Below are 27,982 nucleotides of genomic sequence, written 5' to 3' on the forward strand. Positions count from 1 at the left end.
GCTGTTGCCAGTTTTTGAGGGACTTCGGTGCCATTCGATGGGAATGATTAGAGGGGTCGCAAATAACACGCTTCTAGCCGCCTGTTGCTGATTGTTGATTGGCCACTCCGGCCTGGCCCTGGAGAGGCGCGGCCGCTTCCTGGCACACGAGTCCTCCTTCAGAGAGACGAGAGCGAAGGAGGAGAGGAAGAGTGACTAGAAGAACGAGAAAGGACAAATGTCAACATGGGCAGATACTTGCAGCAGCGTGGACGTGATCTGGTGCGATGGACAGAGAAAGAGACAGAGAGAGAGAGAGAGAAAGAGAGAGAGAGTGGGAGATAGAGAGGACAAGAGAGTAATAAAAGGGAGAAAAATTCAACACCTCCCCCCCAATCTCTATGATAGTGTTAATATAGGTTTGGCACGTTTATCTTGGTTGTTTCTGCCTCACACATCTATATCAGATTAGGCTGGTTGGGGAGTGGATGTGTGTATTTGTGTGTGTGTGTGTGTGTGTGTGTGTTTTGTTTTCACATGTGCATGTGCAGACAACGTGTTCATGCACTACTGTGATATTATCTGTGGCCAAACATGGAAGTCTTCAGTGAAACCCTGTCAGATAATAAGGAAACACATTACCCAGAGTGCAGTGGGACAGAGTCTCTGGGTTATTCCAGAGATTTTGCCTTCTTTAGCTGTGGTGATCTGATAGGAAAACCCATTGGGGGAGGGGGAAGGGGGGGGGCATAAGGGGGGTTTTGAGAAAGAAATCGCTCAAAGAAAAAATGGTAATTTCTTCATTAGAAGAAAGCAGGCCATTGACAGACAGCTTGGTCTAAACCTGAGGTAATTTTCAAATGTCTGCCATAATGCCATAAACAGCAGGTCATGCCTCCCACATGTAAATCATCTTTATGCTTTTCACTTGCCACTACATATAAAAGGAAAAATAAAGAAAATAGGATCTCATAGATGCAACAAAGCACGTATATTAAGAGACATTTTAAGAGAGTTTCTTTGTTTTTCACTCAAATTGACGCAGAAGCCCTGCCCCATAGGCCTGCCAGCCTGGCTCCTCGTCGATAAGCAGCGAGGCGTGTCTGTGTGGCGCGCCGATGCGCACGGTGAACGCCGCTCCCCGAGTCGCTGCTGCCTATTTTAGCTTTTTAATCCGTCCGTGTAGCTGTTTATTGGCATACAAACGAACATCTGCGCGGGGCTCGAGTGCTCTGTAATCGCGCGAAAGCCCCGGGATCAGGGTCGCTAGCTGACGAGCGAGCCGCGCCCTCGGGTCCCCGCCACGCACGCGCTCCAGCAGGTCTGAAAACCATCAACAGAAGTGTTTTAATGGGCTTTAACACAGCTATAGCGCCCGTAAGATCTGGGTGTTGAAGTTCCGTTTGGGATCTTTTAGGAACGAATTTTGGAAGCAAGAACAAAATATAAGCGCGCAAATGTTTTTATCGATGAAAATGCCGCCCTGACTTTGCTGTTGTACTTGAATTCTTCTGTAGTGCGACTCTTTCCAGTCCTGGCTTGGTACACGCCCACTGTCCAGGTTGACCTCTGACCTGATCTGCTCCGCCCCTTTTCCATGTTAGTGTTACTCCAGTATTCCTGTGGAGGTGGAGCTACTGCTGTGTGCTTAGGCACGTTGACTTATTGAAATCCAAATAAAGAAGAATAAAATAATTAAACTGCACCAGCTGTGGTTTTAATTATTCATGATTACCACCGTTGTCAAGATTCTTAACAGGATCCTTAAGAATGTAACATGCAACTGCCTTATTAGCCAAAATCTGAATTACACGTTTCCTATAAATCGTTCAGCCTTAGAAAATGCTTGAAGGGAGCAAAATAACCCATCAGCCTTCACGATTACTTCAAGTTCACGTTTCAAAACTCACAAAAAGAAAATGTCAGAAAAATCTAATTATTCTCGGAAAGAAATACTGAACCTGTATCTTATACTGACAATATTTTCACTTTCAGGTTCATAAGATATTCCGTTTGCTGCACTGGCTTAATTGCTTAGTGAGATCTCTCCTTCTCTCTTCCTCCTTCTCTCTTCCTCATCCTCTTCCTCATCCTCTTCCTCATCCTCCTCCTCCTCTCCTCCCCAGCTCCTGTAAGTGGAGGAGGTTTTTGCCATGTCACTCTCCAACAGGGTGGAGCAGAAAAGGTGGCCTGTGTCTGACACTAATATAGCAACCATGGCAACAGCCCGGAGTGCCGTTACTCATTTTGCGAGGTGGGGGGGGGTTGAGTTCTGGTTACATTGTGTGGCTCTTGAACCACCACGCTGTTAAAATTACATTCACAGCTGCAATTTCAGGAATCGATTTGCGATATTTTACAAAGCGCGTGTTTGTGTGAACCTGTCGCTGCAGATCCTGGCCACTCCTGCTAGGTGCAACAGGTCCAGATATATTGGTAGTTGCCTCTCGTGTGAACTGACTGACAATGCTTAAAAAAGGCAAGCAGGTGCTGTTTGCATGAAGAAGAAGCTTCTAGAAGCATGGCTGATTCTGAAACTACGAAGCCATGGGCCGGGGAAGCCGTCTGATGCCGAGTGAATGGGAGATGCGAGAGATGCTAGCGTGTGGTGGAGATGGTAGCGATGGGGTCGCGGCTACCACATGGGCATGTTGTCACTCCGAGAATGGCATACTCCCTGCCATACTCCCTGGCATACTCCCTGCCATACTCCCTGCCATACACCCTGGTATACTCCCTGACATACTCCCTGACATACACCCTGGTATACTCCCTGGCATACTCCCTGAGATACTCCCTGCCATACTCCCATAATATTCCATTTCACTTCCAGTGAAGTGCAGAGAATATAAGTGTGCGATCAGAAGCCAGCAGAGATGGAGCAGAGATGACCTTTTATGGTTGCATTACATAGACCTGACATGGCGGATGGCATTGTGCACTGGACAACAGAGAGCACCCTGATATTGTGGATCGCAGTGTGGTGTAGTTGATGCATTAATGATGATCGCACAGCTACTCAGAGGATAATCAACAACGCCCAGTTGGGCTTTAGCTGCCGTCCCCAGAGGCCACGTATAGAACGTTCTCCCTCCAGACAGACAGGAGCATTCACAGGGTTACCACTCACCCCTGCCACAAACCTCACACCTCCTGTCTGGTAAACACTGCAGGTTCATATACGCCCAGTCTACCAGACTATCCCTCGAACTACTAAACCAGACAGGCACCATATTCCCCAACGTCTGTCTGAACCATCCAGAACTATAAACTTAACCAAGGAAGACAGGAACTGTTCACACTACAAGAGTCACACTTACCACCAGCCATTTTGTTACTGATATTGGTGTAATGTCTGTAAGTCTGTGCCAGGCTTGTACTGTATGTACAGACATATGCACATGTACAATACGCCTCAGGTTTCTGTACATATAGATCTATATTTTGCTCTATTTTTTACTGTTAATAATGAATATGGAGACATGCAATATAACAGTAAAACAAAAATTCATACCTCGATTTATCTAATACCACATCCAACTCTGGAAAATGCAAAACAATGTCATTGTCCTGTTCAGTTCAGAGGGCAGGGTAGTGCATCTAACTTAGTAAAGATCTCCCAAACAGCCCTGCAGATGCTAGCTTCACTTTCAAAACGAGGACAGTCTTCTCCAGAGCAACAAATTGTTACGACCCCCACTCTGCTTGGCCTCCTTACTCTCCACCTGAGCTTCCACCTCCACCCCCCTCCCTCCACCCCCTCTCCTCCACCTGGGTCTGGCTCCACTCCCCAGGACCTGCACCGCAAGCCCCATGTCCTTGACCTCTCCCCTCCAGCTGTCCCTCCACCCCTGAGCTCCAAACCGGGCAGGATCTTCCTGGGAGCTCCCCTCTCTCCTGCCCCGCAGGTCCACAGGGTTCGATGGCCGTCCCCTTGACCCCATTCCCCCGTGCCTCCCGTGCCCTCGATATGCATCTCCTCACCCATTTTCACCCATTTCCCCCAGACTCCCTCCCACCCCTGTCCTGGATTCTGGAATCCTTCTCCTCCCACTCCAGCCATGAAAACCCCCCCACGTGAACCCCCCCCCACGCAAGCACGGCCCCGTGAGCATCGACAGACCCACTTTCCCCTGCTGTGGGGTCTGCGTCCTGTCTGCTCTCAACACGGGGACACCAGAACACGGTCACCCACATCCCGTAGCCACTGTTGATCAGACTGGTTCTCTTCAGCTGGTCAGAGATCAGCTTTGAAGACCTAAATGTCCCCACTGTCATGTAAATATACTAATAAATGCTCAATTCAAATGAAGTGGAAAAGCGTGCACACTCTTACATTTAACTCACGCTGTCAGAATTTCCCACTCCGACAGCTCCACATTTTAACTTTGATATTTTATCTTTGTATGTTCTTCGCAAACAGGCTTATCCATAATTCAGAATGGCACAATTGTGCATTATTGTGTATCCATCACTTTGCATTTGGACTTAACATTTCTGTTATCGGCGCTTGTCTGAAATTGGGACGTGAACGTGTTGGACAGTGTCTGTATTTGCAGTATTTCACCACATCAGACAGGATTACAAACCATATAGCCAAGAAAAAAGTGATTCCTGAACCGCCAGCTGCGTTCTTTCACTCCCTCTCTCTCTTCCTCTCTCCCTCTCTCTCTCCCACTCCCTCTTCCTCTCTATTTCTCTCTCCTCCAATCTATTCCTCTCCACCCATCCCTCCGTCCTATCCTCGTAGAGGACAGGCTCAAGGACAGTGGAGTAATGTGACTGGGTGTAAGCTTTTGTGTCTTTGGGTAATCTCTCTCTCTCTCTCTCTCTCTCTCTCTCATTCATGTCTCCCACACTCTCTCTGGCCAGTGTAAGGCCTAATGAATGTTTGATAATAAGTCAATTTCTATTAAGAGATCCATTGTAAGCTCTCTGATCTGAAGTCTGAATGCCCGATGTTCAAATACACTGCTGAGCTTAACCTCAGTGCTCCTTATAGATCCCAGACGCCAAGTTCTCATAACGTAGACCAGCCAAATGTACAATATTTACGTCCACGTGACTTTTAAAGCGATGATTAAAGATGCTGCCCACGTGCTGACTGCTATACTTGAACTGTATTACCTCCCGTTTTTTGTCCACAAAAACACACAGTTGTACTTTATTACGTATTGCATGTAGTGTACTGTATGTGATGTATTGTTGCATTAGATTTTAGGCTAGATGAACATACACACACACACACACACACACACACACACACACACACACACACAGTCTCTTTATAACCTCCTAAAATGTGGTTGATTCATGTTCTCAATGGATTTGTTCTTCAGATTTACAAACTTTCAGCAAGGCAGTTGAATATCTATACCAGAACTAGAAGCAGCTTTGGCAACTATTAACGCTTGACCCTCTTGCAGAGATAAATCCTTTGTGCCCTGTTTTTGAAAGACCAGAACAGGCAATCAGTGTGTGTGTGTGTGTGTGTGTGTGTGTGTGGTTGTGCGCATGTGCTACATGTGTTTCATGTGTGTGTGGGTGTGTGTGTGTGTCCTGTAATTATAAACTAATTAGTGTGTGTGTCTGGGGGAGATATGGGTGCAAATCAAAGCTGTCTCCGCAGGTAACACAGAGATCATTTGCCATTTAAATGTCAGCGTGTTCCAACTTATCAGGAGAGCTCGCAAGAATGCAAGAGGGAGGAGGGATGGAGTGTGATGTGCAGTTTAAATGGGCACCTGAAGTTGTGTAAGGTGTGGGGATGGGTGTTGTAGTTGTGTGAGGTGTGTGGATGAGTGTTGTAGTTGTGTAAGGTTAGGGGATGAGTGCTGTAGTTGTGTGAGGTGAGGGATGAGTGCTGTAGTTGTGTAAGGTGTGGGGATGGGTGTTGTAGTTGTGTGAGGTGTGTGGATGAGTGCTGTAGTTGTGTAAGGTGTGGGGATGAGTGCTGTAGTTGTGTGAGGTGAGGGATGAGTGCTGTAGTTGTGTAAGGTGTGGGGATGGGTGCTGTAAATGTGTGAGGTGTGGGGATGAGTGCTGTAGTTGTGTGAGGTGTGTGGATGAGTGTTGTAGTTGTGTAAAGTGTGGGGATGGGTGCTGTAGTTGTGTGAGGTGAGGGGATGAGTGCTGTAGTTGTGTGAGGTGAGGGGATGAGTGCTGTAGTTGTGTAAGGTGTGGGGATGGGTGCTGTAGTTGTGTGAGGTGTGTGGATGAGTGCTGTAGTTGTGTAAGGTGTGGGGATGAGTGCTGTAGTTGTGTGAGGTGAGGGATGAGTGCTGTAGTTGTGTAAGGTGTGGGGATGGGTGCTGTAAATGTGTGAGGTGTGGGGATGAGTGCTGTAGTTGTGTGAGGTGTGTGGATGAGTGTTGTAGTTGTGTAAAGTGTGGGGATGGGTGCTGTAGTTGTGTGAGGTGAGGGGATGAGTGCTGTAGTTGTGTGAGGTGAGGGGATGAGTGCTGTAGTTGTGTAAGGCGTGGGGATGGGTGCTGTAGTTGTGTGAGGTGTGTGGATGAGTGTTGTAGTTGTGTAAAGTGTGGGGATGGGTGCTGTAGTTGTGTGAGGTGAGGGGATGAGTGCTGTAGTTGTGTGAGGTGAGGGGATGAGTGCTGTAGTTGTGTAAGGTGTGGGGATGGGTGCTGTAGTTGTGTGAGGTGTGTGGATGAGTGCTGTAGTTGTGTAAGGTGTGGGGATGAGTGCTGTAGTTGTGTGAGGTGAGGGATGAGTGCTGTAGTTGTGTAAGGTGTGGGGATGGGTGCTGTAAATGTGTGAGGTGTGGGGATGAGTGCTGTAGTTGTGTGAGGTGTGTGGATGAGTGTTGTAGTTGTGTAAAGTGTGGGGATGGGTGCTGTAGTTGTGTGAGGTGAGGGGATGAGTGCTGTAGTTGTGTGAGGTGAGGGGATGAGTGCTGTAGTTGTGTAAGGCGTGGGGATGGGTGCTGTAGTTGTGTGAGGTGTGGGGATGGGTGTTGTAGTTGTGTAAGGCGTGGGGATGGGTGCTGTAGTTGTGTGAGGTGAGGGGATGAGTGTTGTAGTTGTGTAAGGTGTGGGTATGGGTGTTGTAGTTGTGTGAGGTGTGGGGATGGGTGTTGTAGTTGTGTGAGGTGTGGGGATGAGTGTTGTAGTTGTGTAAGGCGTGGGGATGAGTGCTGTAGTTGTGTGAGGTGTGTGGATGAGTGCTGTAGTTGTGTGAGGTGTGTGGATGAGTGCTGTAGTTGTGTAAGGTGTGGGTATGGGTGTTGTAGTTCTGTGAGGTGTGGGGATGAGTGTTGTAGTTGTGTAAGGTGTGGGGATGAGTGTTGTAGTTGTGTAAGGTGTGGGGATGAGTGTTGTAGTTGTGTGAGGTGTGTGGATGAGTGCTGTAGTTGTGTGAGGTGTGTGGATGAGTGCTGTAGTTGTGTAAGGTGTGGGTATGGGTGTTGTAGTTCTGTGAGGTGTGGGGATGAGTGTTGTAGTTGTGTAAGGTGTGGGGATGAGTGTAGTAGTTGTGTAAGGTGTGGGGATGAGTGCTGTAGTTGTGTAAAGCGTGGGGATGAGTGTTGTAGTTGTGTAAGGCGTGGGGATGGGTGCTGTAGTTGTGTGAGGTGAGGGGATGAGTGTTGTAGTTGTGTAAGGTGTGGGTATGGGTGTTGTAGTTGTGTGAGGTGTGGGGATGGGTGTTGTAGTTGTGTGAGGTGTGGGGATGAGTGTTGTAGTTGTGTAAGGTGTGGGGATGAGTGCTGTAGTTGTGTAAGGTGAGGGGATGAGTGCTGTAGTTGTGTGAGGTGTGGGGATGAGTGTTGTAGTTGTGTAAGGTGTGGGGATGGGTGCTGTAGTTGTGTGAGGTGTGGGGATGAGTGTAGTAGTTGTGTAAGGTGTGGGGATGAGTGCTGTAGTTGTGTAAGGCGTGGGGATGAGTGTTGTAGTTGTGTAAGGCGTGGGGATGGGTGCTGTAGTTGTGTGAGGTGTGGGGATGGGTGTTGTAGTTGTGTAAGGCGTGGGGATGGGTGCTGTAGTTGTGTGAGGTGAGGGGATGAGTGTTGTAGTTGTGTAAGGTGTGGGTATGGGTGTTGTAGTTGTGTGAGGTGTGGGGATGGGTGTTGTAGTTGTGTGAGGTGTGGGGATGAGTGTTGTAGTTGTGTAAGGTGTGGGGATGAGTGCTGTAGTTGTGTGAGGTGTGGGGATGAGTGTTGTAGTTGTGTAAGGTGTGGGGATGAGTGCTGTAGTTGTGTGAGGTGTGGGGATGAGTGCTGTAGTTGTGTGAGGTGAGGGGATGAGTGCTGTAGTTGTGTGAGGTGTGGGGATGGGTGCTGTAGTTGTGTAAGGTGTGGGGATGGGTGCTGTAGTTGTGTAAGGTGTGGGGATGAGTGCTGTAGTTGTGTAAGGTGAGGGGATGAGTGCTGTAGCTGTGTAAGGTGTGGGGATGAGTGCTGTAGTTGTGTGAGGTGAGGGGATGAGTGCTGTAGTTGTGTAAGGTGTGGGGATGGGTGCTGTAGTTGTGTGAGGTGAGGGGATGAGTGTTGTAGTTGTGTGAGGTGTGGGGATGAGTGCTGTAGTTGTGTGAGGTGAGGGGATGAGTGTTGTAGTTGTGTAAGGCGTGGGGATGGGTGCTGTAGTTGTGTGAGGTGTGGGGATGAGTGCTGTAGTTGTGTGAGGTGAGGGGATGAGTGTTGTAGTTGTGTAAGGCGTGGGGATGGGTGCTGTAGTTGTGTAAGGTGTGGGGATGGGTGTTGTAGTTGTGTAAGGCGAGGGGATGGGTGCTGTAGTTGTGTGAGGGGATGAGTGTTGTAGTTGTGTAAGGCATGGGGATGAGTGCTGTAGTTGTGTAAGGTGTGGGGATGGGTGTTGTAGTTGTGTAAGGTGTGGGGATGGGTGCTGTAGTTGTGTGAGGTGTGGGGATGAGTGCTGTAGTTGTGTGAGGTGAGGGGATGAGTGTTGTAGTTGTGTAAGGCGTGGGGATGAGTTTTGTAGTTGTGTAAGGCGTGGGGATGGGTGCTGTAGTTGTGTGAGGTGAGGGGATGAGTGTTGTAGTTGTGTAAGGCGTGGGGATGAGTGTTGTAGTTGTGTAAGGTGTGGGGATAAGTGTTGTAGTTGTGTGAGGCGTGGGGATGGGTGCTGTAGTTGTGTGAGGTGAGGGGATGAGTGTTGTAGTTGTGTAAGGCGTGGGGATGGGTGCTGTAGTTGTGTGAGGTGAGGGGATGAGTATTGTAGTTGTGTGAGGCGTGGGGATGGGTGCTGTAGTTGTGTGAGGTGTGGGGATGAGTGCTGTAGTTGTGTGAGGTGAGGGGATGAGTGTTGTAGTTGTGTAAGGTGTGGGGATGGGTGCTGTAGTTGTGTAAGGTGTGGGGATGGGTGTTGTAGTTGTGTAAGGCGAGGGGATGGGTGCTGTAGTTGTGTGAGGGGATGAGTGTTGTAGTTGTGTAAGGCATGGGGATGAGTGCTGTAGTTGTGTAAGGTGTGGGGATGGGTGTTGTAGTTGTGTAAGGTGTGGGGATGGGTGCTGTAGTTGTGTGAGGTGTGGGGATGAGTGCTGTAGTTGTGTGAGGTGAGGGGATGAGTGTTGTAGTTGTGTAAGGCGTGGGGATGAGTTTTGTAGTTGTGTAAGGCGTGGGGATGGGTGCTGTAGTTGTGTGAGGTGAGGGGATGAGTGTTGTAGTTGTGTAAGGCGTGGGGATGAGTGTTGTAGTTGTGTAAGGTGTGGGGATAAGTGTTGTAGTTGTGTGAGGCGTGGGGATGGGTGCTGTAGTTGTGTGAGGTGAGGGGATGAGTGTTGTAGTTGTGTAAGGCGTGGGGATGGGTGCTGTAGTTGTGTGAGGTGAGGGGATGAGTATTGTAGTTGTGTGAGGCGTGGGGATGGGTGCTGTAGTTGTGTGAGGTGTGGGGATGAGTGCTGTAGTTGTGTGAGGTGAGGGGATGAGTGTTGTAGTTGTGTAAGGTGTGGGGATGGGTGCTGTAGTTGTGTGAGGTGAGGGGATGAGTGTTGTAGTTGTGTGAGGCGTGGGGATGGGTGCTGTAGTTGTGTGAGGTGTGGGGATGAGTGCTGTAGTTGTGTGAGGTGAGGGGATGAGTGTTGTAGTTGTGTAAGGTGTGGGGATGGGTGCTGTAGTTGTGTGAGGTGAGGGGATGAGTGTTGTAGTTGTGTAAGGCGTGAAGATGAGTGCTGTAGTTGTGTGAGGTGTGTGGATGAGTGCTGTAGTTGTGTGAGGTGTGTGGATGAGTGCTGTAGTTGTGTGAGGTGTGGGGATGAGTGTTGTAGTTGTGTAAGGTGTGGGGATGAGTGTTGTAGTTGTGTGAGGCGTGGGGATGGGTGCTGTAGTTGTGTGAGGTGAGGGGATGAGTGTTGTAGTTGTGTAAGGCGTGGGGATGGGTGCTGTAGTTGTGTGAGGTGAGGGGATGAGTGTTGTAGTTGTGTAAGGTGTGGGGATGAGTGCTGTAGTGGTGTGAGGTGTGTGGATGAGTGCTGTAGTTGTGTGAGGTGAGGGGATGAGTGTTGTAGTTGTGTAAGGCGTGGGGATGGGTGCTGTAGTTGTGTGAGGTGAGGGGATGAGTGTTGTAGTTGTGTAAGGCGTGGGGATGAGTGCTGTAGTTGTGTGAGGTGTGTGGATGAGTGCTGTAGTTGTGTAAGGTGTGGGTATGGGTGTTGTAGTTTTGTGAGGTGTGGGGATGAGTGTTGTAGTTGTGTAAGGTGTGGGGATGAGTGTTGTAGTTGTGTAAGGTGTGGGGATGAGTGTTGTAGTTGTGTAAGGTGTGGGGATGAGTGTTGTAGTTGTGTGAGGCGTGGGGATGGGTGCTGTAGTTGTGTGAGGTGAGGGGATGAGTGTTGTAGTTGTGTAAGGCGTGGGGATGGGTGCTGTAGTTGTGTGAGGTGAGGGGATGAGTGTTGTAGTTGTGTAAGGTGTGGGGATGAGTGCTGTAGTGGTGTGAGGTGTGTGGATGAGTGCTGTAGTTGTGTGAGGTGAGGGGATGAGTGTTGTAGTTGTGTAAGGCGTGGGGATGGGTGCTGTAGTTGTGTGAGGTGAGGGGATGAGTGTTGTAGTTGTGTAAGGCGTGGGGATGAGTGCTGTAGTTGTGTGAGGTGTGTGGATGAGTGCTGTAGTTGTGTGAGGTGTGTGGATGAGTGCTGTAGTTGTGTAAGGTGTGGGTATGGGTGTTGTAGTTCTGTGAGGTGTGGGGATGAGTGTTGTAGTTGTGTAAGGTGTGGGGATGAGTGTTGTAGTTGTGTAAGGTGTGGGGATGAGTGCTGTAGTTGTGTAAGGTGTGGGGGTGAGTGTTGTAATTGTGTAAGGTGTGGGGATGAGTGTTGTAGTTGTGTGAGGTGTGGGGATGAGTGCTGTAGTTGTGTAAGGCGTGGGAATGAGTGCTGTAGTTGTGTGAGGTGTGGGGATGAGTGCTGTAGTTGTGTGAGGTGAGGGGATGAGTGTTGTAGTTGTGTAAGGCGTGGGGATGGGTGCTGTAGTTGTGTGAGGTGAGGGGATGAGTGTTGTAGTTGTGTGAGGCATGGGGATGGGTGCTGTAGTTGTGTGAGGTGTGGGGATGGGTGCTGTAGTTGTGTGAGGTGAGGGGATGAGTGTTGTAGTTGTGTAAGGCGTGGGGATGAGTGCTGTAGTTGTGTGAGGTGTGTGGATGAGTGCTGTAGTTGTGTGAGGTGTGTGGATGAGTGCTGTAGTTGTGTAAGGTGTGGGTATGGGTGTTGTAGTTGTGTGAGGTGTGGGGATGAGTGTTGTAGTTGTGTAAGGTGTGGGGATGAGTGTTGTAGTTGTGTAAGGTGTGGGGATGAGTGTTGTAATTGTGTAAGGTGTGGGGATGAGTGTTGTAGTTGTGTGAGGTGTGGGGATGAGTGCTGTAGTTGTGTAAGGCATGGGAATGAGTGCTGTAGTTGTGTGAGGTGTGGGGATGAGTGCTGTAGTTGTGTGAGGTGTGGGGATGAGTGTTGTAGTTGTGTAAGGTGTGGGGATGAGTGTTGTAGTTGTGTGAGGTGTGGGGATGAGTGCTGTAGTTGTGTAAGGCATGGGGATGAGTGCTGTAGTTGTGTAAGGTGTGTCGATGAGTGTTGTAGTTGTGTGAGGTGTGGGGATGAGTGCTGTAGTTGTGTGAGGTGTGTGGATGAGTGCTGTAGTTGTGTAAGGTGTGGGGATGGGTGTTGTAGTTGTGTGAGGTGTGGGGATGAGTGTTGTAGTTGTGTAAGGTGTGGGGATGAGTGTTGTAGTTGTGTAAGGTGTGGGGATGAGTGCTGTAGTTGTGTAAGATGTGGGGATGAGTGTTGTAGTTGTGTAAGGTGTGGGGATGAGTGCTGTAGTTGTGTGAGGTGTGGGGATGAGTGTTGTAGTTGTGTGAGGTGTGGGGATGAGTGCTGTAGTTGTGTAAGGTGTGTGGATGGGTGCTGTAGTTGTGTAAGGTGTGTGGATGGGTGCTGTAGTTGTGTAAGGTGTGGGGATGAGTGTTGTAGTTGTGTAAGGTGTTGGGTGGGCTCTTCCCCACTGTCCTGTGTGAAGGCTTCCAGAGAGAATGGGAGAGAGTTAGGATAAATCCACGTTAGGGGTCTGTTACTATGGCAACAGTGGCACGAGCTAACCTGCAGTGGCCCCAGCTACATGAAGAGTGAAGGCTGGAGGACAGTGGTCATGTGACCTCGTCTGGTTAGTGTCTCATGGAGATGGGGAAAGGGGTACAGATTTGCACGGATAATGCGTGCAAATATGTACATACATTTAAGGAATGTTGGGGTAGGCCTGTGTAATCGTACGTTTGTGTGGGTGTGTGAATATGAGGATGAGTGAGTGTGTACATTTTTAAGTCTGGCTGACTGCTGTCCCTGTTTTAATAAGTGTGTTTTAGTAATCCGAGTGACATTAGCAGAGCTAGAGAGAGAGCAACTCCAGCAGATGGCTCTGCTAGCCCAATCATAGTGAGTGAGGACTGTCCCTAATACGTGTGTCCTCTGTGTCTCCTGAGTCATGTTTGTCTTCATCACATGACCTGGCTCACATCATTCCATCAAGCAGCTGCATGTTAGGTTGGTGTCCACACTGAATCAGTGCACTGGGTGAATTAGGGCCAGACTGGAACATACACGGGGGCCCTGTTAGCACAGCACACACTGGGTTCCAGAGCCTCAGAGGATTTAACTTGGGCGTTGATTTAGGAAAAAACAGCACACGCACACACACACACACGCACACGCACACACACACACACACACACACACACACACACACACACACACACACACACACACGGTGCTGCAGTCTGATGTGCTGTATAACAGGCATGTCAGTGCGGTGTGGTGTTGGCTGTCACGTGCGGAGCAAGAGTGAAGCCGCAGAGGGAGTCGTTAAGGTCGTGGAGCAAACACACGGACACATGGAGTCAGCACTCCAGCACACACACACACACGCACACAGGTGTACATGCTCACACTTGTATACACACACACACATTGCAGGCCACTGGACTCACTCAAGTCCTCTGCCATCTCTCTCTCTTTCTCTTTCTTGCTCCATTGTTTTCTGTCTTTTTATCATGCACTCATCCTTTTCATCTTTTATTATTAACTCTTTCTCTTGTGCATGCTGTCTTTGCCTGTGTGTGTGTGTGTGTGTGTGTGTGTGTGTGTGTGTGTGTGTGTGTGTGTGTGTGTGTGTGTGTGTGTGTGTGTGTGTGTGTGTGTGTTGCTGGTCTGTCTGGGAAGGAGAAAGGGCTGCGTGTGTTTGTGTGTGTGATCATTGGGGAGCTGGTGTGTGCATTTGGCTAATGGGATAAAAGCTAGTGAGAGAGGAGGCAGACTGTACTTCCTCTTGGCCAGACGTGGTGGGGTGGGGTGGGTGGGGTTGGGGGGGCTCTCCTCCTGACCTGACAGCCAGTGGGGTTCACTCCTCTAGCTCTCTCCCTCTCTCCCTTGCGCCATTTCTTTCTCTACATCCAGAGAGGACAGCTTAGTGTGAGTGTGTTCGGAACGGAGGAACATCTGGCAAAGAACCAAAATGAGGAGAGAGAGAGAGAGAGAGAGAGAGAGAGAGAGAGAGAGAGAGAGAAGGGGAGGGGGAGACACATACAAAATATTTTAAAAATCAAGTCTCACATGTCACACTTAACCATCCAGAGTGCGGCTGCCCTTGGAAGGCTGCCCTCTGTGGGAGCGTGAAGGAAGGCTGGGTGGAGGAGAGGGGAGGGGGTATGGGGGGGAGCGTGACCTCCCACAGAGCTCTCCCAGCAGGCCCGGGGTGCCCGGGGTGTGTGTGCCTCACATGCCGGATGGACACGCCACTCCAGCCTCCGTTCAAAAGCCGGCACAGAAGGCACAGGCCCGTCCGCTCAGAGAGCCGGGTGACATGACAGCTACGCGCTGTACTTAACAGAGCCGGGCCCTTCACATCTGGGCCTGATCTTAAAATGACTTCTCTTTTGTTTGAGAAAATTGTGCTCTTTTTCCTATAGTTGGACATTTTGTTCTAATTGCTGCGGAAATAGACGACAAATCGTGTCAAGGACGTTTCAGAGACAAGATAGAATATTGGCTGGTGTATTTTTCAAGCACTCCACAACCAGACTGCCACATATTTGAGGACAGATTCCAATATATCTGTACAATGGGTGGTAATTTCCATTCAACTCTAACTGCTGCAGTGACCTGCTTCAAGCTACTCTGATGAACTAATTCCCTTGCACTGAGCATGAAGTAATAATTGGATAGAAATAGATGATATATTGACCTATAAGTACTACACTACAATAAAGAATGCAGTACTACTCCAAAGTACCCACCAAGTATTGTCTGTTACACTTAGTAAAAGTTATCGTGCATAATATCCAGCCTGGTCTACAGACCCAAATCTGATCTCTGCCCAGTCACCATGCTCAGTCATGTCTGATTCTTTGTGTTGTCTAAGCACGTTCTCCGTTTGACCTTGAACACTTACTGCTCTATTCCGAAACATTGCAGACTCTGAGCGCTAATCTGTTTAACAAAAATAAATCTCTCACTAAGCAAACACGCACCGCACCCGAAATAACGCCAAACGATAAATGGCATGAAGACAGATTACGGTTTCAGTCTCCCCAGAGGAGCCTGGGGGCGGGGCTTTATTTCATTACTGCAAACCTTCATTAGCAAGCAATAAAGCCGAGGAGCAGGCAAAGGTCCGGCCCATTCTTACCCGTGTGTGTAGGTTACATTTGCACTGCAGATTCAGGCACTGATTGAGTATAAACTGATGCAAAGAGGACCCATTATGCTCATTTTCTATGTTCTTTATTATTTCAGAAAAAAATATACCTTCATACTGTGCATTTTATTTCACGGTCCATCTGAAATGCTCTGTTAGAGTCTCTGACTCCCACCACTCCCTCCTGATGCCAGTATGAGCTGATTTGTCAGCTTGCCTGCTTTGTTGTGATTGGTCAACCACCAGAGGGGTTCCGCCCCTATGCATTCCTTGTCTTCTGGTCTGCATACAGACTTAGCAAGAAACTTAGCACGCTGGTTAGTGGAAACCTACCATGGATTGGGACCATAGCATTGGATTTAATAGTGATAAATCCACCTCCCCATTTGAACACTGTTCGAAATCTAGTGATAAAAAACATCACTTTTCCACAAAAAGCCATATGTAAAAGTGGGGCTGCAGATGATTAATAAAACAATTACAAAACAGTAAAATTAGCCAGTTAGCCTTGTTAGCCTAGAAGCCTACAGCTTATCTGCAGCTAGCAGCTGCAAACGTGAACACTTGTAGCACCCTGTTAAAGCAACACAAATCCACAAATAATAATGCAGTGTTGAACCTGAATCTTCCACTGGGCCATCCAACGTTGGAACTATCCCATCCTCGAGTATTAAAATAGGCGAGAAACCATCTTTTAGCTGCATACAGTTTTTGTAGCACAGTAAAATAATTAGAACACAAGGGAACGGTGCTAAAAATGAATTTCAACTGGCTTCTTTGTGGTTGTACCTTTGGCAGAACGTACAAAGAAGAATTTTCTTCACAACACAGAACACATTCTTCTCAACATGGCCTCCAGTACTTGCTATGTGTCGTGTAAGGGCGGGCCAAGCTTGCCAAGTTGACAGGCAATATGCAAAGAGTACCACGGCTGCGTCACCTTGCAACAAAACCATGGCAGTTAAATTACAGTTAAGCATTTCAGGCAGCAGAGAAAAGTGTTTTTTTCTCAGTCTAGTTTGTACTCTAGTTCAGAGAAAAGTGTTTTTTTCTCAGTCTAGTTTGTACTCTAGTTCAGGATTTGTTACTTTGCAGACCATTATAAGCACAGCAAGCTTTATAACACAATAACAGAAAGGCAAAAAACAGAAATGCATAATAAGACCTCCTTAATAGTTTCAACAAAACATCGTTTCTGTCAGTATTGCATTGTTTACATATGTCCTTTTTTGCTTTTTTTTTAGGAGAGTGACATACAGTACTATGACTCCAAGGTGGATGCTGACTACGTAAGTATATTTGACTTGTTTTGCTTAATTTGGCTGTCAAGTCAACTTACTGTTCTTCTTCTTCTTCTTCTTAATATCTTTATCATTATTATCATTTTAAAACTATTATTATGATTATTATTCCACCCAAATTTTGGACCGCTATTTTTTCGACAGCTTTCAGATAGAACCACCAAACTTTAGGAACCCCCGTCCTATTCCCGAATGGTGTGTGCTATTAAGAGGCACAGACCAACCGCATCTTTCTTTTTGATGCTTCTAGCCACTTTTCCCCCATTCACATTACAGCAATCAAACTTGGTGAAATGATTCAAAAGTTCACCCCAAACACCAAACTGCATTTCAAATTGACTGCACTCTTCCATTTATCCTTTTTTTTATCATTTCATTAATCCCTCCATCCTTCTATAGGAACCCATTGATAGTATAATTAATACATAATTTTCAAGTTCAGCTTTTAGGATAGAAACCCCAAACCTTCTATGTACCCAAATGGTGTAGTTGTGCTTTTTAGATAAATACACCACCCATATCCACCTTTTTTATGCCTCCGACTGACCACTTTTTCCCATAGACTTTCATGGGGCAATTTTTCAAACTGCTCCCATTTTGTCAAATTTCAAGATAAATCCACCAAACTTGATTCATTTCATCCACTTTTCACACCTCTCTCTTATCCCTTCTGTTCACTCATTCACTTCAATTAATTTTTCACTGCCTTCCAGGTCATGTTTTATATTTAGTAACCAATGGTATATAACAAAAATGTTATAACAAAATCTGCTCTAATAGCACTAAAGGTCCATTCATTTTTCCCCCACTGATTCTTTATTCATTCTTTTTTCATCTCTCCATCCTCTCATAGGAATCCATTTATAATTTCTTCGGTTGTACAGATAGAACTAAAACTGCTGTTCTCACTGAACTGTAAATGTACTAATTGTGCTCTTAAACAGCTAAACAGACTTTCATTTTCTTGTTTTCATTCTTTTTTATCCATTTTCTATTTTCACTCCGTCAGCTGTAAAGATAGAACTAATCATGTTGTAGTGATTGAACTAAGCTCAGTCACCATACTGCACTTCCTACTGATGGCACCCTTTATATTTTCCTTCATCCCTCCATCCTCCCATTGGAATCCCATAATATCTATCCAACTTGGTGAAAAAACCAGATCACTTACACAAAAATACATTGCATATTGACAACTTATCCATCTATCCTTTTTTCTTTTCATTCATCTCCATCTCCCCCACATGAAACCATTAATTTAATAACTTCCTTAATTTTCAAATTACAAAAGTCAAACTTGGTCAAATTACTTACCCCAAAAACAAACTGCATTTCGTATTGATGCAACTTGTCTATACACTCCTTCTATTCTCTCATTCATTTCTCCATCCCATTGATTCTCAAATTGATTGTATTAGTCCCTTAATTTTCAAATTCAGCTTTTAAAAAAGAAATTTCCTCCTATACCCGAATTGTGTAGTTGTGCTTTTTAGATAAATACACCACGCACATCCACCTGTTTTATCCTTCCAACTGACCACAGACTTTCATGGGGCAATTTTTCAAACTGCTCCCATTTTGTTAAATTTCAAGATAAATCCATCAAACTGGATGTGCATGATCCAACGGTGGATAGAAATTACTCATTCACCTTTCACACCTCTATCACTCTTTTATTCCTTCTTTTTCATCCCTCACTTTTCATTCATTGACTTTTTCAATTAATTTTTCACTGTGTTCTAGTTCATGCTTTGTTATAAACACCCAAATTACCATATATAGTAAATCTGATCAAATATCACTAAAGTGCCATTTATGTTTCTCCACTCATTCTTCATTCATTCTTTTTTCATCACTCCATCCTCCCATAGGAATACACTGTAAACAGGAATCCTATAGGAATCAGCTGTAAAGATAGAACAACTAAGCATGTTGTAGTGAATCAACTACTAGGCACATTCACCATACTGCACTTGATACAAATGTCTGTCCACCCCTTCTATTCATCCTTCATCCCTCCATCCTCCCATATGAATCCATTAATTGTATAACTCCTTTAATTTTCAAGTAATATCTATTGTACTTGTCGAAAGGACACAATAACTCATCACTAGCTCCAAAATACATTTCATATTGACTGCACTTATCCATCTATGCTTTTATCTTCATCATTTTAACTTCATCATTTTTCCATTCATCCCTCCATCCCATAGGATTCTATTCATTTAATAACTTAATTTTCATACTTAAACTGATCAGACTTGGTGAAATGACTGAGTAGCTGACCCTAAACACCAAACTGCATTTCATATTGACTGCACTCATCCATCTTCCTCTTTTATCCTTTCATTTATCCCTCCATCCTCCCACATGAACCTATTGATTTTATAACCCTTAATTTTCAAATTACAGTGATCAAACTTGGTGCCACTTGTCTACACACCCCGTCTGTCCTTTCAATCATTCCTCCATCTCCCCATAGGCTTGACTGTATAACTGCTTCATATGTAGAACAATTAAATTTGCTTTAACATGGTCATATGGTTTCATGCTGTTGCAAGACACTTTGTCAAAGTGTTGTTGACAAACTTTACTTTCTAGATGTCTTTCAACTTGGTTTGTGTGTTACACCAGGCTGCCAATGGAAAATCCTCATCCTTTAAATAATCTGGATCCCTAATCTGTTCCATTCCAGGAGATAATATTGAAACTAATCTGTTCAATCCCTGCAGCTAATTTGGATTCCTGACCTGGTCCCTTCCTGCAGATAATCTGGTGGATCCCTAATATGTCAATTCCTGCAGTCCCTTATCTGTTCTCTTCCTGCAGCTAATCTGGATGTCTAAACCTCTTTCTGTACCTTTATGTTCTTGCTGGCAACTTTATGGTTTTCATCTGTGCATGGCCTGATTACGACAGGCATTTACACAAAGTATCTTTACAGAATTACAGGTAAAGGCCCCTAATGAGCAAGCCAGAGTTGACAAGGGCATGAAAAACTACCTGAAGTTATAGGACAAGGAAATCTTGAGAAGAAGCGCATTGTCCTCTGGGAAACCCCAGATGGTGGAATCTTAATTTGAATATGACAAAAGTAGGACAGAAAAACACCCAGATCACAGAGGAAATCTTGAGAGGTGGCCGATATTAAAAGCCTGCTATATTTAACATACGGCATGCACAATGTCAGACATGAGAATATAGTAAGTCCAGCATGATCATAACACAGGTTTAAAATGCTTTTAAAAAGAGTTAAGGTTTATGGACAGATTGGTTAACCATTAGTTTATGCAGCTAGTCATAACTCATGGGAGCATCCAGGAGCAGCTATTTACTACAGCAAGAGGGGGGAGTGGATCATGCAAATTGCTCCATACCTGACCAATCAGGTCGAGAGGGTAGGAGGGGACACAGCAGGGAGAGAACATTGGAATTAGGCCCCAATGTCACGTCAGGCAGCAGGGACAGGTGCCCCGGCGAGCTGTGTCTTCCCCTCACAATTGCTCTGTTTGATTGTTCTAAATTTGATTTGTGTGGCTGTAGAAAAAATGCAGTAGGATTCGAAAGTCCACCACCAGTTTTTATATTTCACACAAAACTCTTTATGTATTTCATCATTTATTGAAAAAAGAAATAGCGTTCAAAAATACTTTAATAATACAATTTGTCTGAGAATTTTCGTGACATATTTTATATGTGGTAAAACATGCAAGCTTGTAACATATGGTGCTGTTTTCTCCTAATGATTAACACCTAAAGCAAAATGGGCTTCGTTGCATTGCATTGCACTTACTTTGAAAAAAAAACCAAACATTTTTCATAAATGATGAAATTTTTTTTTTAAGCACTTTTTGTTATGCTGATTATGGGGCCGATTTTTGTCAATGGACTCGGTAGTGGTCTGAGTTGTCTAGTTAGTCTAAGTTGTGGTCTGAGTAGTGGTCTAAGTTAAGGTGTAAGTAGAGGTCTAGTTAGTCTAGGTAGCATTATATGTAGCACTGTGCTACACCCACTGTCTCATTATGGTCAAGATTGTAAAAGAAAAATTTCCGTCCAGTCTTCTAAAAGCTTTTGCGAAATCAAGCAGTGAAACAAGCGTATATTACAGGGCTGGTCATGGTTATCATCAGATTTTACTGTTGTTAGTAAAAAGTAACTGGTCTCCTCAGTACACCACAGAACAGAGCCAGCACTAGACACTGCTGGAGCTTTTACGAGTTAGTAGTCTCATACGAGGAGCCAAAAGTGAATGATGTGTGATAATTAGATCTATTACTGACATGTAATATATTTAGTGTATTGTCTCAGTTGTTCAGGTTCTGTGATGGTGTTTCTCTCTGGGCATGAAAGGTCACAGTACTTTTATCTCCCAACGCAGCCAGTGCTGATTGATTTAGCATTGCCCAAGAAAGGCACTGATTCCAAAAGTCAGCCAAGCACAAGAGAAAGGCAGTGCGTGACTGAAGGTGAGAGACAGAGAGAGGGTGGGAGAGAGGAAGGAACACCAAGCATGGAGGAATCATAAATCAAAGTTGGAGTTTTGTTCTTTGGAGCAGTGGCGGCCATGTGATTAATGGCCGGCCCCTTCAGGGCCTGTCAGCGTCTCTAATTGGACGACATCGCTCATCATTAAGGAGGCCAAAGGGACATCAACCACCGACACACCCTCATGACCCGCACGTTGCCCCCTACTGGCCTGAGAGCGCAGGGTTTGGGGGGGGGATGGTGGAGCCAATGGCTTTCCACACACAACACTCACACACATACCCATTAGCTTGGGCTAACTTTGGACAAAAATCTTTCCAGCTCCATAAAGCTGTCCAAGCAATCCTGCCGTCTCTCTTCTCAAACTCCCACACATCTCCTGCCTGCCCTCCAGATCCCGAGGCATTGCTGACCCCTCATGCCCTCCAGCCGCTGACCTGTTGCTCAACCGCGGGAGCGTCTCGCTTCTCATCTCCCGCGACGTCACAGTCCGCCTCTTGCCTCTCCGTGCTTGTCCATTCTGTGTCTCACAGCCTGAACCTCACGTTCTCACGTTCTCATCTTCTCATCGCTGTCCTTCTCCACTGCCCTCTGGCTCTCTCCTCTCCTCCTCCCACAGCATTCGTTATATCTCCACCGGCCCCATCCCAGCCGCTGGAGATGTCGTCATCTACGTCAGCCGCCAGTCCCATGTCATCATTACCTTGTCTAATGAGCCTGCCTCAGCCAGGTGTTGAGTCTTTCTGCTAGTTTCTGGAGGATCTCTGGGATTGGTGCCTGTGTATTGCTTCGAGCACGTTGCCTCCGGTGTGTAGTGCTGACACAACTTCCCAGCAACTCGTGGTGTCAGAGAGGAAACTACGACTGTAACAATACTGACTCTGTGTTTTGTAGGTCCGATACCGTGAGTTTATAATACCTTTAAAGCCCGACAGCAATTTTGTAAGTACCATAAAGTAAGAACGACAATACACTAAATTATAAATGAATGTTAAAGCCAGTACAGTCTCATGAAATTACCTTAAGCATAAATTTATAACTTTGTACCTAAATCTAAAATTTATTGTATCAGATATTAGGTATATATATATATACATTGTAAGAATATATGATATATATTTGTGTGTGTATATGTGCAGTCATGCATGTGTGAGTGATGAGGGAATGGTGTTCGTTCGTATGGGCCTCAGTGGGTTGGGGAATCAGCTGTGATCTCTGCTCCAGCGAGCTGGCCTCTCACTGTAGACGACCAGCAGATGGGTTAAACTGGGAATGAAGCCCCTCATACCGTCTTCTACCTTTGTTACAGCCACGAATAGGGATGTGCTTTACAAGCTAAGCATGCTTTTTAACTAGGCTTCCCTGGGTATTTCCCAGTTATTTCCAAGGTGGTGGATAGTTGTGGAGAAGTTCATGGAGGTGGCTGTTGTTTGACTCTTGTGCTTGATGCCTGCTTGTACTGCGTGGCTCGTGGTCACAGGTGCACAGCAGGAAATGGGTTGGGATTTTAGTTCTGCCTTCTTAGAACTCACCTATCACTGCAGTCGGGCTCTGGCGGTCCACAAGCTGTCGCTCACTGATACCGCTACGGCACGCAAACAGTTCGCATCCATACGGGATGCCCAAATGCCAATGGCTTGGACTTTGGTGCTGTGAATTCCAAGCACACGAGCTTTTCTTCCTGTGGGTGGTTTTACGACAGAAACCGATAAGAACTGTTTATGTATCTGCGTGGAGTCCTGAGGCCTGACTGTGGCTGAGCCGAGCTGCACCAGCCCTGCAGCAGATGGAGGTTTGAGTGCCCGGCCCACAGGCCCACATGGCTGCGGGTACCACAGGACAACACCAGCTGACTCCTCCCCCCTCTCCCATCCGTGGTTTCTACTGCAGCTTCTGGGTTTCATTCTGAAGGCTGGCTGTCTCAAGTACCTCAGCACATTCCGGCAACACACACACACACACACACACACACACACACACACATGTCATGTCATGGTGACCGGTGTCGGCCAGAGGAGGATGGGTTCCCCCCCTGAGTCTTGGTTCCTCTCAAGGTTTCTTCCTCATGCAAAAAACTAGGGAGTTTTTCCTTGCCACTGTCGCCTTTGGCTTGCTCACTGGGGGCTAGGACTCGGCACTTGTAAAGCTGCTTTGTGACAACAACTGTTGTAAAAAGCGCTATATAAATAAAATTTGATTGATTGATTGATTGATGGTGCCAAATAAGCAACCGAACCAGCCAAACCCAAACGTGTCCTCTCTTTTTCGAATCAAGGGGAACGTCGATTAAAGCTGATGGTAAAATTGCTTCACCTCTAATTGATTAGGCTGTCAGGGGCCCAAGAGCGCAATGTTATTTACGCTAACCCACAAACATCTGCTTTATGTCCCCCAAAACAAGCCATGGCAAAATAATGAATAACCTGTGAAGTGACATCAGCAGGGACGAATGTAAGATGTTCATATGTAATATCATTTGTATTGAAAAAAATACATTGATAGCAATTAGTTGAAGGTGGTTTGCTTTGAATATGTGGTGGGGATGGTAACCTTTCAGTCCTGAAATGTTAAAGTTAAAGATGAAATTAAGGATAAATTTATTTAAACCAGTAAATTTGAAGTAAACAGTCTCATAAAATTACCAAAAATGTGATTATATATATAAACTATAAGGATAATTTAGGTTTCTACTTAGATTTCTAGCCTATTTTGCTGGTTTTCCCACTACATTTGGATGAAAAATGTTCACAGGTTGTATCTTTTTGAGATTAAGGTCATTGTGCCCATTGTGCATGCTAACATTTTAAGAAATTAGTGTCTCCCTTGTTCTTACACACAGACACACACACACACACACACACACACACACACACACACACACACACACACACACACACACACACACACACACATACACACAGTGACAAATATACCCACTTGGCACAGTTTAATACCCACTTGGCTGAGTTTAATTATCCATCCTGAATATAAATACATCTAATAATCAGAACTAGCAAGCATTACATGCACGCATGCACACACACACACACACCCCTACACACACACACACACACACCTCTTCCGCTTTTTAATACTTAGATCTCAAAGTACTAAACCTTAAAAATAAAATATTTAAATATAAAAATAGCCATAAACTGTAGTCAAGTGGGGCCAAGCACCACTCCAGAAGTATTTGCCAGGATACAGATAAGTCAATAGCATTCATTAATGATGATGTTCATAGTGATGCAGTTTTTTTTTTTTTTTTTTTTTAATAATTCGCATTTTACCAAATATACCAACAATCACCAAACAGCGATTTCCTGTGGTCAATTCAAACCAAATTTGGCATGCATCCTGAGAGTTATTTTATAATAATCATTTAAATTTACCAAACTGCCATGTACATGGTCACAGTATTAATCATTCTCAATACCATCACTCTCCAACACTTTAATATCCTAAACAACAGGAGCAAGAATTTCAATAAACCATCCTAAACATGAAATTAAGCAAACAGGTGTATATGGCAAGTTTTCTAAAGTAAAATATATAGCACCTTATTTATGAAAACCTCACTTAGAACCCCGAGGGTTTGCAACCTCAAAATCATCATAGAATATCTGGATGTGCAGTGTGTCTTTCTGTTGAGAACAGAGGGTGACTTTTAATAAAAGATCTATCACAAATATCTTGAGTTACTAGTACCTGGGTTTTGCAACATATCTGTAACATACATTGATTTGTCTTGAACTACTACCAGATCATAAGTTCCAGTTTTTTTGCATCGTCAAATATCGAGCCACTTATACATTCAACTGGTTGTACAGTTTTCCACTTCTCTGTTAAATCTTGGATTGCTTGTATTCAGAATTTAAAACTATGAAAGCATTCTCCCCAAGAAATGCTTCAATCTTCTTGAACATTCTGGTTTGTCTTCCATCACAAAACACGTGCGTAATGGATATCTTATATTATCCATGGACAATATCTTCTATGGAAATCACAACAGAATTCACTACATTTTTACCTACACCTGCTGCCTTCAGTTAATGATGCACTATTTACAATGTCTGGTGAAGGTTACTCTGACTCAGGATCTACATTTTAAGTTGACACTACAACATGAGTGTCAATAAAAGTATTGAGGATACATTAGGGATTTGAAAAATAACCATCTTCTACAGAAACCAATGAACTGCTTACATGGCACTTGTTAAAACCAGAAAAGTTTTCTAAAACCAGAAAAAGCTACAAAATGAATGTGAACATGCCACTTGACCCCATTTACATACCACTTATGTAAAAAAGTAATGACAAATAAGATCAAAAACAGTGCTGACAAAGCACTGTACATCAAACCAAGAGTTCTGTGGTGGGTCCATGGCTCTCAACCAATCACTCTTCTTTTAAAGGTTGTAGGTCACCTCTCCAAGAACTTGTAGGCTGTGACCTCACCAAGCAAAAAGTCTGTCATCTATCTTCAATGTACAAAAATGTGAAAAAGAAAAACATAGTTCTCTCCAGCGAGACAGTACTGAGTATTTTGGTGGTGTAGTGATTTAACATGAAATACCAGTCCTAGTGTGTCGAATGAACGGTGTCTTAATCGGCAGATTATCTCAAAACAGAAATGGCTGTGCTTTCAGCAATTCAGTTTCTGCATAATTTTAGGCTTTCTTTTAACTCTACCATTAAAGCAGCTTTACTCTCCACTGTGTTAAAAAATACTAATTCTGGGTTTAAATAAGTCAACTCTGAAATATTAACACCCAATTTTTATTACTGTGTAGAAGTTTTAATCATCTGCATGTTATAGTAGCCAATTTTTTTTCACACCGCTCAAAAATTCCTTGTTAGATGAATAGTTGCTAACAAATCTACTTCCTTGTTTTAACGGTATTACAGAGAAATGTGACAAAATAGAAAAGTTCTTAAATAAGAAAAAGTCTAACAAGCACAACAAGCTCTCTATGCTTGGACCCCCCCCCCCAAAATAAACAAAGCATTATTTCTCTAGTTGAGCTTTAGGGCAAAGCCCAAACATTTGGGATCAGAGTGCTAAGAAGCATGTGTGAAAGTCTGGAGCTGAGAGCTTAGAACCATTAGTCTGAAGAAAGCCCATATTCTCCTGCACAGATAAGTGATGTTTGTGATTAGGGTACGCCCAGAAACATGCAACTGAAAGAGTTTTCAAAATGTCATTTTTGGCCCCTGCAACCTTTAATTAAACCTTGAAAACGAGGAGATAAAATTAACAAATTGGGTAATGAATTGAGCAAAACAGGTGGTGTATGGCTGGCGAAAATGAACCAATCAGTCTTTCCTGTGTGTAGTTTTAGCTCCTAATTAGAAGCTGCCTTGGTTAATTATGGTTGGGGTCTACTGGAATAGGGACGGAAACGCTCTCAATAGGATGACAGTCATGCTGAAAAATAAACAAATGAAAAGCCATTCAGGCAGATTCATCTTCAACAGAGAAGACTCCCAAGCCAATCAGCTATGCTGTACTAAAGAAGCGGCAAATTTGGTCCAGTCTCATGTGATGCTGCTGATCTGCTGAATCTACAACCAGGTGTCACTGCCAGTTTTCTTCAAACATTGCTGCCATTTTGAAAGTAATTTCTTAAAAAACTTCCATAGGTGCATCAAAGACCATTTATCCCTAAATGATCACGAACATCTGTATTTTGGACACTTTAAGTGCTCAGGCTGTGGTCAGCAGTCTCATCCAGAGTGGAAGGACCTTTTCTGTAGATTGGGGAGGTTTTACATTTCCTGGGTTGTATTGATCAGTGGGGTACGATGCTGACAGAGCCGAACAGAGTTGCTAGTTCTGCTAAGTGGATTCATCCTGCAAAAACAGTAGGTCCAAGCCATTCTGCTGTTCACACCACGCTTATGTGAACACATAAGATTCCTTTTAGAATTATGTATGGAGTTATGAATCCACATAGACAGCCTGTATAGCTCATAATTCTAAGTAATTGGAAGTATAACTGCCAATGATATGGGGCTATAATCATGAAATGTTCAGTGTTCATTTGTGGCATATATATATTTTTTTCGTGTTGTTTGTGTGTGTGTGCGTGCATGTGTTTATCACATTGACATTCAGGGAGGTATCAACAAAACCGTCTCTCTGTTCGTCCCAACAACAGCTTATAATTGCATTTTAATAGACAATTAAAGGCAGGCCATAAATCAATTCTCACACTGGGCAGGAGGCTCGCATTTAATTTTGTGAAAAACAAACAGTTTTTATCATGTCAAATCCAATTAACCCATGCCTCTCTATCACTGCTTAGGGCAATAGCAGGAAAGAGAATGATTGGTAGAAGAGAGACTGGTCAGGCAGTACTGAGGGGTGGGAGGGTAATACTGAGGGGGTGGGAGGGTAATACTGAGGGGTGGGAGGGTAATACTGAAGGGGTGGGAGGGTAATACTGAGGGGTGGGAGGGTAATACTGAAGGGGTGGGAGGGTAATACTGAAGGGGTGGGAGGGTAATACTGAAGGGGTGGGAGGGTAATACTGAGGGGTGGGAGGGTAATACTGAGGGGGTGGGAGGGTAATACTGAGGGGTGGGAGGGTAATACTGAGGGGTGGGAGGGTAATACTGAAGGGGTGGGAGGGTAATACTGAGGGGTGGGAGGGTAATACTGAAGGGGTGGGAGGGTAATACTGAGGGGTGGGAGGGTAATACTGAGGGGGTGGGAGGCTAATACTGAAGGGGTGGGAGGGTAATACTGAGGGGTGGGAGGGTAATACTGAGGGGGTGGGAGGGTAATACTGAAGGGGTGGGAGGGTAATACTGAGGGGGTGGGAGGCTAATACTGAAGGGGTGGGAGGGTAATACTGAGGGGGTGGGAGGGTAATACTGAAGGGGTGGGAGGGTAATACTGAAGGGGTGGGAGGCTAATACTGAGGGGTGGGAGGGTAATACTGAGGGGGTGGGAGGGTAATACTGAAGGGGTGGGAGGGTAATACTGAAGGGGTGGGAGGGTAATACTGAGGGGGTGGGAGGGTAATACTGAAGGGGTGGGAGGGTAATACTGAGGGGGTGGGAGGGTAAT

At 45.2% G+C, this 27,982-nt stretch overlaps 1 protein-coding gene across 1 annotated transcript in view; it reads left to right on the top strand.

Moving 5' to 3' along the window:
* Positions 1–27,982, top strand: part of cacna2d2a (calcium channel, voltage-dependent, alpha 2/delta subunit 2a) — an 83,978-nt gene that overhangs the window by 11,355 nt on the left and 44,641 nt on the right. The window contains exons 4-5 of the mRNA XM_077013686.1: positions 16,366–16,410; positions 21,802–21,849. Coding sequence (XP_076869801.1) covers positions 16,366–16,410; positions 21,802–21,849 — 93 coding nt within the window. The remainder of the gene's footprint in view (positions 1–16,365; positions 16,411–21,801; positions 21,850–27,982) is intronic.

Source organism: Brachyhypopomus gauderio, chromosome 8 (genome assembly GCF_052324685.1).
Source record: "Brachyhypopomus gauderio isolate BG-103 chromosome 8, BGAUD_0.2, whole genome shotgun sequence".
Taxonomy (NCBI): Eukaryota; Metazoa; Chordata; class Actinopteri; order Gymnotiformes; family Hypopomidae; genus Brachyhypopomus; species Brachyhypopomus gauderio.